This window comes from Thunnus albacares, chromosome 7, assembly GCF_914725855.1.
Source record: "Thunnus albacares chromosome 7, fThuAlb1.1, whole genome shotgun sequence".
In the NCBI taxonomy this organism is placed as follows: domain Eukaryota; kingdom Metazoa; phylum Chordata; class Actinopteri; order Scombriformes; family Scombridae; genus Thunnus; species Thunnus albacares.
The window spans coordinates 22,220,053-22,236,410 of NC_058112.1; the positions used below are offsets into that span (position 1 = coordinate 22,220,053).

A 16,358-nucleotide genomic window follows, 5' to 3' on the forward strand; every position below is an offset into this window, starting at 1 on the left:
ATACTTTGAAAGCATGATGTGGTTTTCCCATTTTTGTTCAGTACTATAGTACCATCCTTTAGCAACAGTTGAATCTTTACACCTACTTTGTATGGCCTTGTTTCTGCAGGCAGTGCTCTACAACGACCGGTCAGTTCTGGAAAACCACCACGCTGCCTCAGCTTGGAACCTCTTCATGTCGCAGCCAGAGTACAACTTCCTCGTCAACTTGGACCATGTGGAGTTCAAGCGTTTCCGTTTCCTGGTCATTGAGGCCATACTGGCCACTGATCTGAAAAAGCACTTTGATTTCCTAGCTGAGTTCAATGCCAAGGTAGCTTTAAAAACATGCTTATTTTGCATCAAATCTCACAAATATTTAAAGAGTTTATAGTGCTTAAATGCCTGGAGAATCTGACAATATTGTGACATTTTTTGATTTTTTTTATTAACTTAAACTTCAGCATTTGGTTTTTAATACCTATCATCAGATACAAAAAGTACATGTTTGAATAATTTTATTTTGTTGTCCTTGAAATCTACATTGCCTGAATAATGAATTGTCTGGTACAGTTTGAAATGGTTAGTATTATTTAGTTTGTGTGTTTATTCTGGAGAGGTGTTTTCTCACACATTAGTATCACAGCTCTTTTAATACTGAAAAATAGGATTAATTGAAAGGGAAACGTCCAGTGGTTTTCGAGGAATAGGTTTGTTTGTGCAGAACATTGCAGCACTTGCAATATGTGCAGCTTAACAATACAAAGCTCCCTGCAGCTTTTCAAGAACTCATTTAGGTCTAGACAGAATGTTGGCATTGGATTTGAAGGTCTTGGGTTTTTCCATTGTGAGCATTAGTACGGTGGTGATGCTCAATGGCCAGGACCTGTCGGCTAGCATTGAGCTTGCTGGCTTGGCAGCAAAAGTAACAGCAGTGCTCTGCTTTTCCTGGAAGCAAATGAGCTTTCTGTGAAGTACCCACCACGTTTTTGCACTTGATCTGCTCAGCTTCCTGGGTTATTAGGTTAGAATTATAAGACTAAGTGGTCCTCCCTCTCCAGATCTGAACTCATTAAGCATAACTAGAAATAATGAATTCATTCAAACAGCACTGGGATTAACACACACTTTAACTTCATGCGTTTGAGTGCTGCCAAGTCCCTTGAAATAGCTGATAATCAAAAGTTGAACAAGTACCATTTATTCAATCCAGAGAACTGCATAACTAGGTCTATCTTACAGAAACTACAAGTGGTCATAACTTACAATAGTCATGTTTTAAGGTCATTAACTTAAAACATGGTGATTGTAACTTCTATATTTCATCACAGGAAAAAGTCTGTCTCATTCACATTGCATTCAAGAATTACTGTATGTCTTCTCCCTGATTAGTACCCTCCAGACATAAATATGAAAACACAATCTTTGAACAGCAGATTAATGACATTCACATAATATCACATGCTGTGTCTACCAACATGTTTGAATATGTTAAATGTCATCATGTCTATTTGTTGATCCCGTAGGTGGGTGACGATCCATCTACAGGTATTGATTGGTCCAACGAGAACGACAGGTTGCTGGTCTGCCAGATGTGCATTAAACTGGCTGACATCAATGGGCCTCTGAAGTGCAAGGACCTGCATCTCCAGTGGACAGAGGGCATTGTCAACGAGTTCTATGAACAGGTGTGTGAACCATCTTTGATGGGAACTAAGCCCTCATTTGTATTCACTAAACTAAAGATCAGTGTACTGTCATGTTTGCATGCTGGGGGAGGGGGACAACAACACAAACACCTGCACCATATAATATGCAACAATCCAACACGGTGCAATACTAAATCATACATTTGTGAGGCTTTGGTTGAGGTTTTGTTGAGAATGTTGAGGTGTAAGTGTTATGGTAATGTTTGAAGTCAGAATTTTATACTTTTTATTTATTTTATAAATTATAAACCCCCACCAAACCCTCCTCATCACTGAATCTATGGCAAGAAGAATTTAACATTCATGTATATCTGTTTTCTTGACAAATGGTCTGAAGAAGAAGTGAAAACAGAGGCCTGAATATTCGCCTCTGTTAAAAAAAACTTGTCCCCAAACCTGCTCTATCCTGCCCAAAACTGCTAACCTCTGATGTATTTCATTCTGAAATATTTTGGGTTTAGTAAACAAGGAATAATTTTCAGCTTTAACTTGGACACTATATGAAGGCCTGACAGCTGCAGTGTAAACATACCACATGATCTAAACATAGTTAACATAGACAAAACTCAACTCAAAGCAGACAGTACAAGAAATAATGTCCATGTTTGTATTACTATACTTGTGAGAAACCTCACTGATGTAATGCATGCATTTCCCAATCCTAACCTTAACATATACCTAACTTTCCCTTGACCCTAAATCCAAAAGCTAAACCTTGACCTTGATCTGATCTGATCCCGCCAGAATGCAGTTACTGCGCAAACATGTTCCCAATCTAAGGATTTAAAACTCAGACTGGTGACACAAGTATATACGCACACATAGCAAAACAAAGCAAAACTTTATTTATATAGCACATTTCATTCCAGGTGGAAACACAATGTGCTTCATAGAGCGTGAACCGCCATGGAAGTTGCAGCCACAAGAACTATGGAGATCATTTACAGAATAAATCATCAAAGATACATAAACACATTTAAAACAAACATAAATAATCAGACATGTGAGTTAAAAACCATTAAAAAAAAGTAAGAATAAAATAAAATAGTAATTAAGACCAGCAACCTAGATTACTTAAAAGCGCAGCTAAAAAGGAATGTTTTAAGTTTAGATTTAAAAGATGATAGTGTTGGAGCTCACCTATCATGATTGGGTAAGATGTTCCAGTGACTGGGAACATGAAAGCTAAAATCAGCTTAGCCAACTTTTGAGGAGACCCAGGGAATAACTAGACGGCCTGTTCTGGTTGACCTGAGGGGTCTAATTGGTTCATAGCTGAGAAGCATGTCAGTGAGATATTGTGGAGCTAGACCATGTAGGGCCTGAAAAATGGACTGTTAAAACCTTAAAATCAATTCTAAAATTTATAGGAAGCCATGTAGCGACCGAAGCACTGGTGTTGTATGACCATATTTCTTTTTTCTTGTTAAAACTTAAGCAGCTTCATTCTGGAGTAGCTGCACCCGGACTAGATGTCTTTTTGGTATTCCTGTGAGTAGCGCATAACAGTAGTCTAGCCAACTGGAAATAAAAGCATGGACAAGTTTTTCAGCGTCCTCCTGGGATAAAAAGCCCCTAAACTTTGCGATATTTCGACAATGATAAAATCTGGTTTCAATGATGCTGCTAATGTGGCTCTGGAAAGTGAGGTCAGTGTCCAGGTTGACGCCAAGGTTTCTGACTTGTGTGACACTTTCCAAAGACAGTTGAGACAATTTAAAGGAGATTTTCTGTCTGTTTGTCTTTGCCCTGATAACCAGGATTTCTGTCTTATCGTTATTTAACTGTAAAAAATTGCTAGACATCCAGTTATTAATATCATTGATACATTAATGTGTGTTGATAATGTGTCACTAGGACTCAGGTTATCAGGGGACAGGGTAATATACAGTTGCGTGTCATCAGCATAATTATGGTGACACACACTGTGTTTCTTAATGAGTTGGTGCAGAGGCAACATGTACAAACTGAAAACACTGGATCATCACATGAGATGAAAAACACTAGAATCACGTCCTGTGAGGTATGATAAAAACAAGTCCAGTGCTGACCCAGATAGGCAACCCACCTCTCTTGTATTAAAATATCATGATAGGTAGTGTCAAATGCCACACTTAGATCTAATAATAATACTAAATTAAAACTAAAATAGACACTCTACCATTGTCACTATTTATCTTTAAGTCATTAATAACTTTGACCAGGGCTGTTTATGGACTTAAGTTGGCATGAAAACCGTATTGATAGAAATCCTATATTTTGTTGGTTGCCAGGTGGTCAATTAACTGCTTTTGGGCGACTTTTTTATGGATCTAGAAAATCTAGAGATCATTTCTCCATTGTTTCCCCCATGGAGACTTTGGACTTCAAGCTTCATTGATTTTACTCTCCTTAATTCATTTTTCATTCAATCTCCATTTTTCAACATATCGAGATAGTAATGGTAATGCTTTCTTTGAGTGCCGCTATTCTGTGAGGAGCTGTTATAATTCCATGGCAAGATGTATTTGTTCAGTTATGTATTCAACTTTTCCTTTGTAGTTTTATAGTATATAACAAAAGTCCCTGTGCAATATCACTAAAATGTAAAATGATTCAAAACTGTATCATCTTGCAATCATTTTAGTATTTTTAGGGTGATGTGTGTGGTATTTGATATTATTTGTAATTAAAAACAAATAGGTTTGATGGACTAAATTTAAAATACAGGCCTCAAAGTACAACCTCAATGCAACAAAATTGAGAACACCTGTGACCACTGAAACAAAAATGATTACACCTGTGACTTCCAATTAAGACTAATTGCCTGAACAAGGTTATAAAAGAACCTGTGAACCACAACTTCCTCAGTTTTGGCCTCTGTTATGTCTAATGCAACATGACTCCACATGGTAGGGAACTGTCTGAACAAGTCAGAAATCAGATAATGAGACTTCATAAAGATGGGAGAGGGTACAAAATCATCAGTAGGCTACTGAGCAGAAGCCATGACACAGTTGCAGCAGTGGGTAGGAGGTACAGGAGGACCCACACTACCAATAACAGAAAGTGCAGTGGCCATCCTCGAAAAACGATGGTACGCATAATTCGGTATTTACGCAACCTTGCATTGAAAAACAGAGGGGCAAGTGCTTCTGACTTGGCACGAGGATTATCTGTGGAAAATGGTGTTTCATTGACTGCTCAGACAGTGCAAAGGACATTGCATGAAGTCAACCTCTATGGACGACATCCTAAAAGAAAACCATTTCTCACAAAATTGCACAAAACTGCAAGATTAAACTTTGACAAAGAACATGAGAAGAAGCTTGATAAATATTGGCAGCACATTGTTCAGTCAGATGAAACCAAAATAAATTTGTTTGGATCAGATGGGGTCCAGCATGTTTGGCGTGGACCTAGCCAGGACTACTACATTGACTGCATAGTGCCGACTGTGAAACATGGAGGTGGGAGTGTGCTGTTATGGGGCGTCAAGAGTGCAAATGGTGTAGGGGAGATGACATTTATAGATGGCACTATGAATACAAGTTTGTATAATCAAATACTGAATGGAAAGATGACTCCCAGTCTCAAGAAGGTTGGCAGGAGAGGAATTTTCCAACATGTCAATGATCCCAAACACACTGCAAAAATCTCACAAGAGTTTTTATAGAAGAAAAAAGTGAAAACCATGACCTAGTCAAGTATGTTCTTCTGACCTGAATCCAACAGAACACCTGTAGAGTATTTTAAAGAGGAAGGCAGTGCAACAAAATCCTCTAAGCAGCTGAAAAGAAACATCTGTGAAGAATGGCAGAACATCTTTTCACAGATTTGGGCAAGACTATCTTCCTTCAAATCTTTTATCAAAAATAAAGGTGGGAATACAAAACATTTAAAACTAAAAGAATGGAGTCTCACTATTGAAAGGTGTGTTGATGTTTTTTGCAGTTGGTTCTTAAATATGGACCTTTCATTATAGTTTAATTAGTCAAACATTCTGTTTTTCAAGGGAAATGGGTATTGTCTAAAAATAAATTTGTATTAAATGGAAAAGATCTGTAATTACTTCATTTTTTAGTGATATTGACTAGGGGTGCACTTAGTTTTGTTATATACTGTACATGGTGTTTACATATAAGCCAAGAGAACAGTAGAGTCACTAAAGGTATCTTGTAGTTTTTAGCTATAAAAATGGGCTAAAGATGTAGGGATTTTTGTCAGTGTAATGAGATAATGTGGCCTCATTTTGTATACAGTACTGCTACAGTATAACAAACAGAAATGAGTCATGCCTTCAACATAATGGCAACGTAAGTGACCTTTGTTACAGTATGTCATCTTGGCACTGAATGGCTTATAATCTCTGCTAATTACGTCTGGGTTAAGCATGTCATGCTCAGGCCCTTTTGTGCTCGGCTACGTCAGCTAGGTGACACAACCGGATTGTTACAAGCCACTCTGAGGGCTATGAAGAATGAGAGGAACCTTGCAGGAGAAATGCTCTTCAGTCACAATAGTTTTAGTACTGCTAGATGTGGTGACGCAAGCAGGGTGCCCAGGCAACTGTCATTCAGGTAGAGCAGACGCCACTGATTACACTGACAGCCTTGAGAGTCCATCGACCTTGGAAAAAAAAAAACAGGAAAGCAATATGACTCCTCAATACAAAACATGTTCAGGCATGTATACAAAGCATACACACATCATTCGCACACACACATAAACGCTTTGTCATCGAGCACCAGACAACATGTTGACAGAGCCTTGAGGATGAGATTTGTTCACAGTGCTGAGAAGCATTCTGAAATAATTATGATGTGTGAATCTGTACTGTAATACAAGATAAATCTCAGGGCTTACAGGGGCTAACAATAAATAAGTTCTACTCCAGAATACTGTACGTATAGTCTATAGAAGACATTTCGATACCTAAGTTAATATAAAGTTGGACACTGTATTCATAACACTGTTGCTTAAACATGTAACAAAGACATGAGATATTAATTTTGTTAAGTTAACCTTGCGATACTTCTGTTCCCTGCATCTCTTTAGGATGTAGTCACGGTGACAGCTGGATCTCAGAGCTCCTACTCCTGTTCTTCCCCCTAATTTATGTCAGCTCACCTGTCAAGAAATTCCATCAAATTCCAAATCCACCTGAGATCCTGTCTTCTAATGACTCTCATTGTGCTTTACATTAGCAGCTTGCTGATTTTGCCGGAACAGAGGCATTCTAGCGTGTAGTGTATGGGATGACACTTGGGGTCAGTTACCAAGGCAACCAGAAAACCTTGCTATAGCTGCTGTTTATTCCCATCCATGCAGACGTCATAGATATCATATATGCTGCTGCCCCTCAACCTTCCCACTACCCTTTATACATGCTTGTGCATTTTTGGTGATCTTGCTTTAGATTGAGTCGAGATACAGTTTCTAAAGATTTCTTAGAAGAGAACCAATATGTAAACGTGAATTCAAAGAAAGTTTCCTGGAAAGGTTGTGATTCTAGGGAGAGAGGAGATGCTGTTCATTTGTTGCACATTCAAGTTATTACTTACAATTTTAGTCTTTTAGTCAGTGCACAGCAGGTCAGCTGAACATGCAAAAGTGTAACAAATATGTTTGTCCACAGACAAGAATACATTCAAACTATATGAGGGATATGAAGAAGGAAAGTAATAACTATTTTAATATAATATAGTTAGCTGCATTAAATGGAGTGAAATCAACAGTTGTTTATAAACCCAACACAACTAGCTACACTCAAATAACTATCTTACAGAACATTGTCTCTATTTCCTCTATTGTATAAAATTACACAGTTCCTCAGTACAGTAAATTAAATTAATACCTATGTTGTATAAAATAAAAGCTCTATGAGTTGGTGATGGTATGTGTTTTCAAAACTTCTAGCGGGACTGTAGAGCTAATGAGGGGGAACACTTTGTAAACCATATAACAAACTTAAGCTATATTTATCATTTAAACTACACATTTGCCTACTTACAAGCTACCTGACTGTTAAAACACCTGATATGCCTACTTGGTTAGAAATGTGTTTATAAGATAGGGCTTTCCTCTCGAGGTCCTGATACAAGTGTAAACTTATGTTGTACAATTCAAGGAATTCAGGCACACACAATATTAGCTTTTCCTCCATTTAGCCTTCCATGCCTGGCTGGCTGCCTCACTTCTATTGGCCACATGAGTATTTGTCACAGCATGCAACACCCAAAACTTTGGGTGCAAGAAAAAGGTATCACATTTTGTCTCAATTTCCCCGGCATTTAAGAACGATACTTTTGGCTTTCCATACCCCCGGCGCTTTACTTGATACAGCGAAAAGCCATCATGGTGCAGCACAAGCCATTGGAAATCATGGGTTTCAGAGCACAGTGGTGCCGTTGTCGCATTGTATCTGAAAGGGCCTTAAAGCGCAGTGGCGCACCAGTGAACTGTGATTTCTCTACAGTGCACTGAGGTTATTTCCTTGACCACACTGGCTTAGTATCTTGGTGACTCACCATGTGCCACATTGGGAGGAGAGGCGCAGTAGAGGCTGTGGCGATGCCAATACAGCAGTGCACCGCAATCTTGTTGCCAAGAATGAGTGTGTCTCACGCCATCCACCACTCACCTGCTCAGAGCAGGTCGAAAGCTCATCGCACTTATCTTCTGTAATATTTTGTCACTTTATTCGGTGAAGGCACACCCATATAAACCTCTCTGAAATCACACAAACCGCCTTTTTCATGTTTTGCTCATCTTTACACTTTCCAGACAGTTCTCTCTGGCATAAATCCCCCCGAGACTCAATGAAGATTAAAGAGTAATTATTACCAGCGTCTGTCATCCACAAGCACAGCATCCTATATGGATGGCCTTTTTTTCACCCTGGTGACTGTCTGTAAATCTGTTTGAAGGCAGCAGGAATCTGTTCCGTCTGCAGTCTCTAATTGGAATGATGTTTCGCGTTGTCAAGGCACAATTAAGCACGCTAGCTTGTTAAACTGTGTGCAATCAGCAGACTGTTGAAGAATAACGACAGAAACCTCTGTGCTTATATGCACACCACACTTATTGGTTATGATTAATTATTCTGTGCAGTTTTTAATGCAGATCAACCGGTCTGGCCAAAGTGTGGCTGGAGTTTTGCCATTTTTTTACCTACAATACAGGTAGACGTGTGATGAGCAACATGTGACAGAGATTGTTCAGTTTACATTTTAATACAAAAGTGTATTACTTAAAAAAAAAAAAAGCATTACTAGGATCATGTGTATGTTGCAGATTAAAGATTAAACTAGCAACTATTTCCTTCCCAAATTATCAGCAGTTATTTTTACATGTAAAACTGTCAAATCAAACAGATTTAAACTTCAGATATAAAAAAAATCAACATGCAAAATACTAAACCACATTTTAAATTATACTTTCATTTCATGGCACTGCAGAGGTATTTACTACAACTGCTGATGGTTATTGTATGGATCATTGTAATGCCGAGTGAACTATTATGCATGGAAAACATGGCAATCACTGGATCATCAGGGTGTCCAGAGAAGTGAATTCAACTTAAAAAGAGTCCTCATCTGCTCTTGGCAGCATATTTTAGCTGCTGTAATCCTATTTGAAACTTTTCACATCCCAAACAGCAACAAGTTTCCTCAAACTCTGTGTTTAAAGGGGATGAAAGTAGCAAATGTGATTGGCCATGATTGCCTGCAGCCTGCTTCGCACACTTGACTGTAATCTGCGCCACGCGCTGGGTTCTCAAAAATAGGTTTCCTAATCTAGATATTGCCATGTTGAATCTGTGCTGTGGTGAATGTCGATGGTTAACTAGCATATAGTATATCTACATATCAAGTGTCTTCACCTTGCTTTCATTTATTTACCATTTTATTACACCTACAACTGTGTTACCAGAAAGAGAAGTGCAAGTGTGTCTATTTGGGACTTGGAGCATTGGCCACTGGGCTCAGCAGTAAAATCTGTGCGAAAATTTCTTCATCCTGGCCCTCTGGACCCATAGTGATATTAGTTGAATTGCATTCACTTGGCATGTGAGGTGTAAAATAGACATTGATTAGCTAGCTAGGATTAAAATGGGAAACCACTCGCCTGTACCCAACTCTAAGCTTCTCTCTTTTGTTCCACCTGTTGCACTAAATGTTTTGAATACTGACGGGGCCACAACTAATTTTCTTGGGTTTCATCCCTCTGATGTAGTTTGGACCAAAATTCAAAATTTTACCCTATCACAACTCAAAACAATCCCTTATTGGCTTGATTTATACAGGACTGACAATCCTGCATATTCACAATGGCCTGAATGACTCAGTTCTTTTGTAATAAACAGTGTGGTAAAATGTGAATCATGCTACTGTATATGGGTCATCCTTTATGTAGGGCGATGAGGAGTCCAGCATGGGTCTTCCTATCAGCCCCTTCATGGACCGAGCAGCACCACAGTTGGCCAAACTCCAGGAATCGTTCATCACACACATCGTGGGACCACTGTGCAACTCGTACGACTCGGCTTACCTCATGCCTGGACGATGGGTGGAACCCAACCCAGAGGCAGAGGAGCCGGAGATCACGGAGAATGAGGAGGAGGACGAGGAGGATACTGCAGAGGAGGACACGTCCACCAGCTCAGAAGCATCACGTAAGCATTGCATCGTAGCAAACAAAGCTATAAACCTGAAGTAGTGGCACAAGAACTGGAAGTGAACAGAAATATGTGGCACAGAATACCCGGATCATGTATGAAAGTTCCATTTATTCTCTATATTTGGATTTGATTATACAATATAATATACTGCAGGACATTTTCAGTTTTAATAGCAACAGTAAACAGTGGTTTCTCTTCTGAATCATGGAAAATATATTGGTTTAGCAGATTGTTTTAAATTAAAAATAGATTACAAAGCCTCTAGTTAGAACATACTATAAATACTTTGGACAACTCATGGTAAAGCCAAAGGGAAGAGCTTTTACAGTAGGCCTCTAAACCCCTCAGGTTTGATAAAATATAAAAACAAAATTGATATTAACAAAGTTAACAAAATTGCTTTATAACAATTATCTTAATTTCTGTACATAACACAACTAATGACAGTCAGTAATGGTCCAAAGGTATCATTGGACAATAATGACACCAGGAAATGTAAAGTGATTCCACTGACCAACATTGCTGACTGCTGATTAGTTTTGTTTGAACTTGATTCCACTATTAATGTGGTACTATTTACAATTTCTAGTTTGAAGCAAAATTATAAAAGAAAAGACATCTCAAGTGTATGTAAGTGCAGCCTCAGTTAAACTGCTTAGCGGTTAGAGGCATCGGATTTCTATTTTTATTGATAATTGGCTGCAATAACAAGTTCATTTTCAGTTCATGTGTAAAATCAGTCTTCAAAGTGTTTTCAATTGAGTTTTGTTTTTCTTCCAGAGAAAGCAGGTCCCAAGAAGAGGAGGAAAGTCTTTTGCCAGATCACCCATCACCTCCTGGAGAACCATGAGATGTGGAAGAAAGTGATTGCAGAGGAGGCCCAGAAACAGGGCCAAGGATCAGAGTCTGTCCATTTAAACAATGTAGCTGAGCCAATTCTGGCTATTCATGAGGAGGAAGAGGAGCCAGGCAGCAGAGAGGAGCTGGTAGAAGGGGAGGATCCAGAGGAGGGAGTAGAGGAACCCGAGTGGCCCGTGTCTCCGCAGGAGGACTCTAAACCTACAGAGGAACTAGAGGAGGCGGACCCACAGTGAAAGAACCCATGGGAAATATGGCGTCAGTCAGGACTTGGACGTGAAGAAGTATTTCTTTTTTCTTATCCTATCAACTGACTCCTGTTTTTGCCAGCACATCACTTAGACACAACACTGTAGATGTTTGGGAAATGTGTGCCTATAAAGAAAAAAACAGGGTGGGAAAATTTGTGCTTTACACATTTTATCTGAATATTTGGTTTCACCAAACATTTAAAGGAGCTTTCCATATTGCAATACGGGATTATTCATGTACTTTGGGATACAGACTCTTTTGCTACTGTCAAGAGAAGAGGAAGACTGGTTACACAGACCTCAACCCCAATGTGGTAACACAGGACTGCAGAAATTTGCTGCCAATTTATACATAATTATTTTCTGAATGCAATTATATATAGACATCACAGTTACTTGTACTTGTGTTTCAATTTTAGCAAGAGTTTTTGAGGTCTCACATGGGCCATAATATGTTTTTTTATATATATATATGGATTATAAAGGGAGTCAATCAAATGAGGAACATTGGCGTATCTTTCTTCCTTTTAACTTCTGCCAAATTTAATTACTCACCCATGGGCTTTAGTATACAATCAAATATTTATAAATTTTATGTTTTACATTAGTTGCCAAATTAACTACTTTATACCATTATGTGTAGCCGTATAAGTTTAAGATAGGAGACTTAAGGCTCCTTACACTCTGTATGTATGTATGTGTGGGTGTGTGTGTGTCAGTGTGTTTAAATTAGTGCGCTCACATGCACAATTCTCCCGCAGAAAACATGAATGAATTCACAAGATTTCCTGTTATCTGTGCCATCTCTGGTCTCCAGACCTGAGGTAAAAACATGATCAGGCACCACTACCCCAAACATTGTGGTCCAGAGGCCTGCACTGATGAGGCAATAGGGTGTTATTTTAACAGATTTAAACAGATTCACATTAATCCGTGCTGAATACGAGACCAAAAAGGGAATGAACACAACATACTGTGCATAAACACTACAGAGGTATTTGGAAAATATAAGGGAAAGAAAACAACAGAACAGGTTACCATGCATTGATGAGACATTATAAAGAACCAGACAGCATAAACTATTAGATGAAAATCCCCCAAAATTAATGAAATTCTACCCAGTTCTTTGAGAATAGCTATAGGAAGACTATCTAATATAATGCCCTTTTTTCTTTCTTTCCATTTTTGACTCCCTGACTATGGATTTGCGCTCCGCATGCTACATAATACTCTATACCTACTGGTCCTCATTATGTGAGCACCTGCAAATGATGCTGACCATTTACCCTCAGGAAACCCTGTTGAGATTCAAAGTAAATATCTTTATCATCCAGTTAAAAACATGCAGGAATAGAAAGCGAAGTTAGATCATGTGCAAGAAAGGCTTAGAACAAAGCTGAAGTTTATCCCACAACTCCCCCCACTTTCCTGCTTTTATAACATCTTTGCACATCAGCACAGAGAATCTGAATTCCTCCCCTGCACCTCAGGGAGAGATTCATTCTTTCAGAGTCAAGAGCAGACAGTACGTGTGGGACTTCACAGTGCACCTTCTTCTGCAAGTAAAAGTCCAACCTGATAAATCACATCTGTTACAGTGATGATACACTGGGAAATTATTCAGGCGAACTTTGCTAGAAATGTTTTCCACATAAGAAGAAATCTAGTCTGAAATCTAGTCAAGGTTGATAATAGAGTGAGCTATATTGGCAAGTTTTCAACATCAACCAGTCATATCCAGTCAGGTGACCTGTCCTCAGCTCAAAATATTCTCACAATGAAAAGAGCTAAACAATTCTCTGAGGTTAACAAGCTGTCTGACGCATTTAGGAAAGATTGCTCTCTCTAGATTAAGTATTAATGACCTTTTTAGTAGTGATCAATGCAACAGTCATGATGCAATATGTGTTATTTTATCCGTTTTACTCTTCCAAATGTCAAATTTGTCATTTGATATCACCTGTACCCCAGTGTGCTGTCACTCATACTTAATCAGTTTGCCCCAAATTGGCCCTAAATATTTGTGTGCCGTCACTTTTTTATGTCACAGTGTGACAAACTATAAACTAGATAAACAGTATCTAACTTTGATTCACACAATGGTTCATTGGTGTCATTTTATTGGTATTTCTCACTGTGAAACTAAAGAAAATAGTTGATTATGTAAGCTTTTAGCCCTTGTAACCTCAGACTATTAACTGTTTAAATCAAGGACGGTTTTTCCGGTTTCAAGAATTTCCAGACAAAAAAAGCATTGTTTTATAAAACATGACTCGTTCATGTGACGAGAGCAAACGACGCTTAACATAATAACATTACTGTATATAACATGATAATAGTGTAAAGGTCCTGACCTGATGCATGAGGGTGAACAAAACGTAAAAGAATGTTTCAGTGTAGTGTATGACTTGAAGTCACATGATGGCCCTCACTTTCAACTAGAAAAAGCCACGGGATAAAGCAATTACATATCCAACTGTGCAGTAGCTCTTTTAGAATGCATAAATGTCCCTGATGAATACCCCACTTTCCTTTAATTATTCACATTTACATAGACAAAGTGTTTGAGAGACCATAAGTAGATCTTGAGTTGAATGAGAAAGGTGCTCTACGCTGAGCTGGCGGGTCTGTTTACTGTCATATATGAGTAGAGTGAGGCAATATGTAATGAATTATCCACTGCTAACTTTGTCGAGTTCTCATGACCTACATGCACATCTGAATCTCTTATGCAATGGTATCTCAACTTAGACTCCTCCATAATCTTATTTCTTTAAACTGATCTTCAATAAGCTGAGCAGCACAGATGTCATGTAGACAGGATATGATAGAGCTTTCCTGTTATTGGTGATTTCATAGTAATACACAGATGAGGAACATCATGTCCTTGTATCCTTGCACATTCTACATTAACATACTCTATTACCACACAATGTTCCTGGCTGTGGTGAATAGCGCACTACATCCATAATGGGCTGTTTACTGCTGCCGTGTCTCTGTTACTGTGTGTGCTGGAGGGAGTGGGAGGAACTCAGTCCACTGTAGCCAAGGCCACAGGAGTTGAGGGTAATTGGTTGACCCACTGATTAGAAATGCATTGGAAAGAGTAACTCATATTAGACCGGATTTGTTAGAAGCCAATGAATCAGAATAACTTCAGTTTTCTTTGGCCTCCAGTGATCATATATTAGCTCACCAATTGTATCTCATGTGCAACATGCCTGCCAATCCATCCCTAATGAGCTATAATCATCATTACAGACACAGTGGAGATTTTTAATTCAGCTTTTGAAAAAACCTGATGAGCTATCACTAGTGTTATATAGGGAAGCTATTCAATGCGATACATCGATTTTAACTGAAGAGGTCTAGAATAAGAAAAAAAAGGTTTTGTTTCTAACATTGATTCAACTTTTAGTTTCCATTTCAAGCCTCCAGGATATACAAATACATAATAACATCAACTCAAACTCTATAGATCCTGCTTTGTGAATGTATATACTGTATGCTGTGTCCAGTGTGTGTGAGAGTAAGGGAGTGTGTTTATGTCTATTTGAAATCTTCCATAGGCCTCTCTAATGTGACTCTTTGAACATTGTAAGCATTTACTGTTGAAAGAGGGGGGGTGATATCTTTACTCCCAAGTAAATGAAGGATGAAGTGACGCAGTAAGTCATTCTTCATTTCTTCTCAGATACTCAGATGAAATTGTTATTCGCTGAAGGTCCTATAGCATATTTCTCCTTGCGCTTCCTCTTTGATCTGCAAAGTGCTTAGCCTGTGGATTGGAGATCCTCACTGGCAACAGGAGCTGAACACTCATCACACGACATCTCTCATCTTTAAAGGATGAAAGGAACCTGTCCACAGTGTTAATTTGTTGGTGATCACATTATTATTTAGAGTGAACGATGTATGCATTTCGCCCCCAGTCACATCAGTTTACTCAGTTTTACTCAATACTTGCATTTGAGCTGATACGGTATATCAGTTTTGTATTTTTTATGTCTTAATTGGTTTTACTTGATTGTCATACTTATTCACACATGTAGCATAATTGTAATCATGGGAACCAAACAAGCTTTACAATTATGTAAACAAAACATGAGATGAGTATTTTTATATAGTTGACACATGATTAAATAATTAATTGCTTTCTTCTCACTAGTACCTTGCACTTATCACATGTACTAATACTTACACAAGGAAGAATATGTCCAAATACACAGTATTTGTGAAAGTAAAATAATTTCTTTGCAGGTTGATGCTCCATTTTGTACAATATACATATATGCTGTACAGTAAAGAAATTTTAAAACTACAAAAACTCTTTTAGATATACATTATTTATTTTTACCATTTTGTAATTTAGACACTATACTGTAGCTTCAATATTGCCAGACTTACTGGAAGTGCCTATTGGTATTATGTATCATACAGTGAATATATTTGAAGATCATTAGAAGTCGTCACAAACTGAAACATGTGGATGTTGTAATGTGAATACATTGAATTACAAGACTATAATTTCTGTGGTATCCCTGTGTCTGTGTTTTTTCCTCCTTTGGTCAATAATCGGGATCTGCTTTAAACGAGTCTCTGTGAGGCTGCACAGTGGTGCTATGAGCTGAATGCTAGCATGATGATGCAAAACAGGTATAATGGTTATCATATTCACCATCTTAGTTCAGTGTGTTAGCATGCTAACATTTGCAAATTAGCACTAAAAATGTACTGCTGAGGCTGATGTGAATGTCATTAGTTTTGCAGGTGTTTGGACAAAAAACAAAGTTTTGGACAAATTTGAATTTTGACCAGATAATGAAATAAAAAGTTGAGGGATCACCAAAATGATTACAATCCTTAGGGGAACATGAATGTGTGTACCAATTCTTTTTT

At 38.3% G+C, this 16,358-nt stretch overlaps 1 protein-coding gene across 2 annotated transcripts in view; it reads left to right on the forward strand.

Annotated features, from left to right (window-relative positions):
- The window catches only part of LOC122985967 (cGMP-inhibited 3',5'-cyclic phosphodiesterase A-like), a 79,082-nt gene extending 63,092 nt beyond the window's left edge, over positions 1-15,990 (forward strand). For both annotated transcript variants that reach the window (XM_044357012.1, XM_044357014.1), the window contains exons 11-14: positions 110-313; positions 1,506-1,667; positions 10,086-10,344; positions 11,131-15,990. In XM_044357012.1, coding sequence (XP_044212947.1) covers positions 110-313; positions 1,506-1,667; positions 10,086-10,344; positions 11,131-11,444 — 939 coding nt within the window. In that variant the 3' untranslated portion in view covers positions 11,445-15,990. The remainder of the gene's footprint in view (positions 1-109; positions 314-1,505; positions 1,668-10,085; positions 10,345-11,130) is intronic.
- The last annotated feature ends 368 nt before the right edge of the window (positions 15,991-16,358 follow it).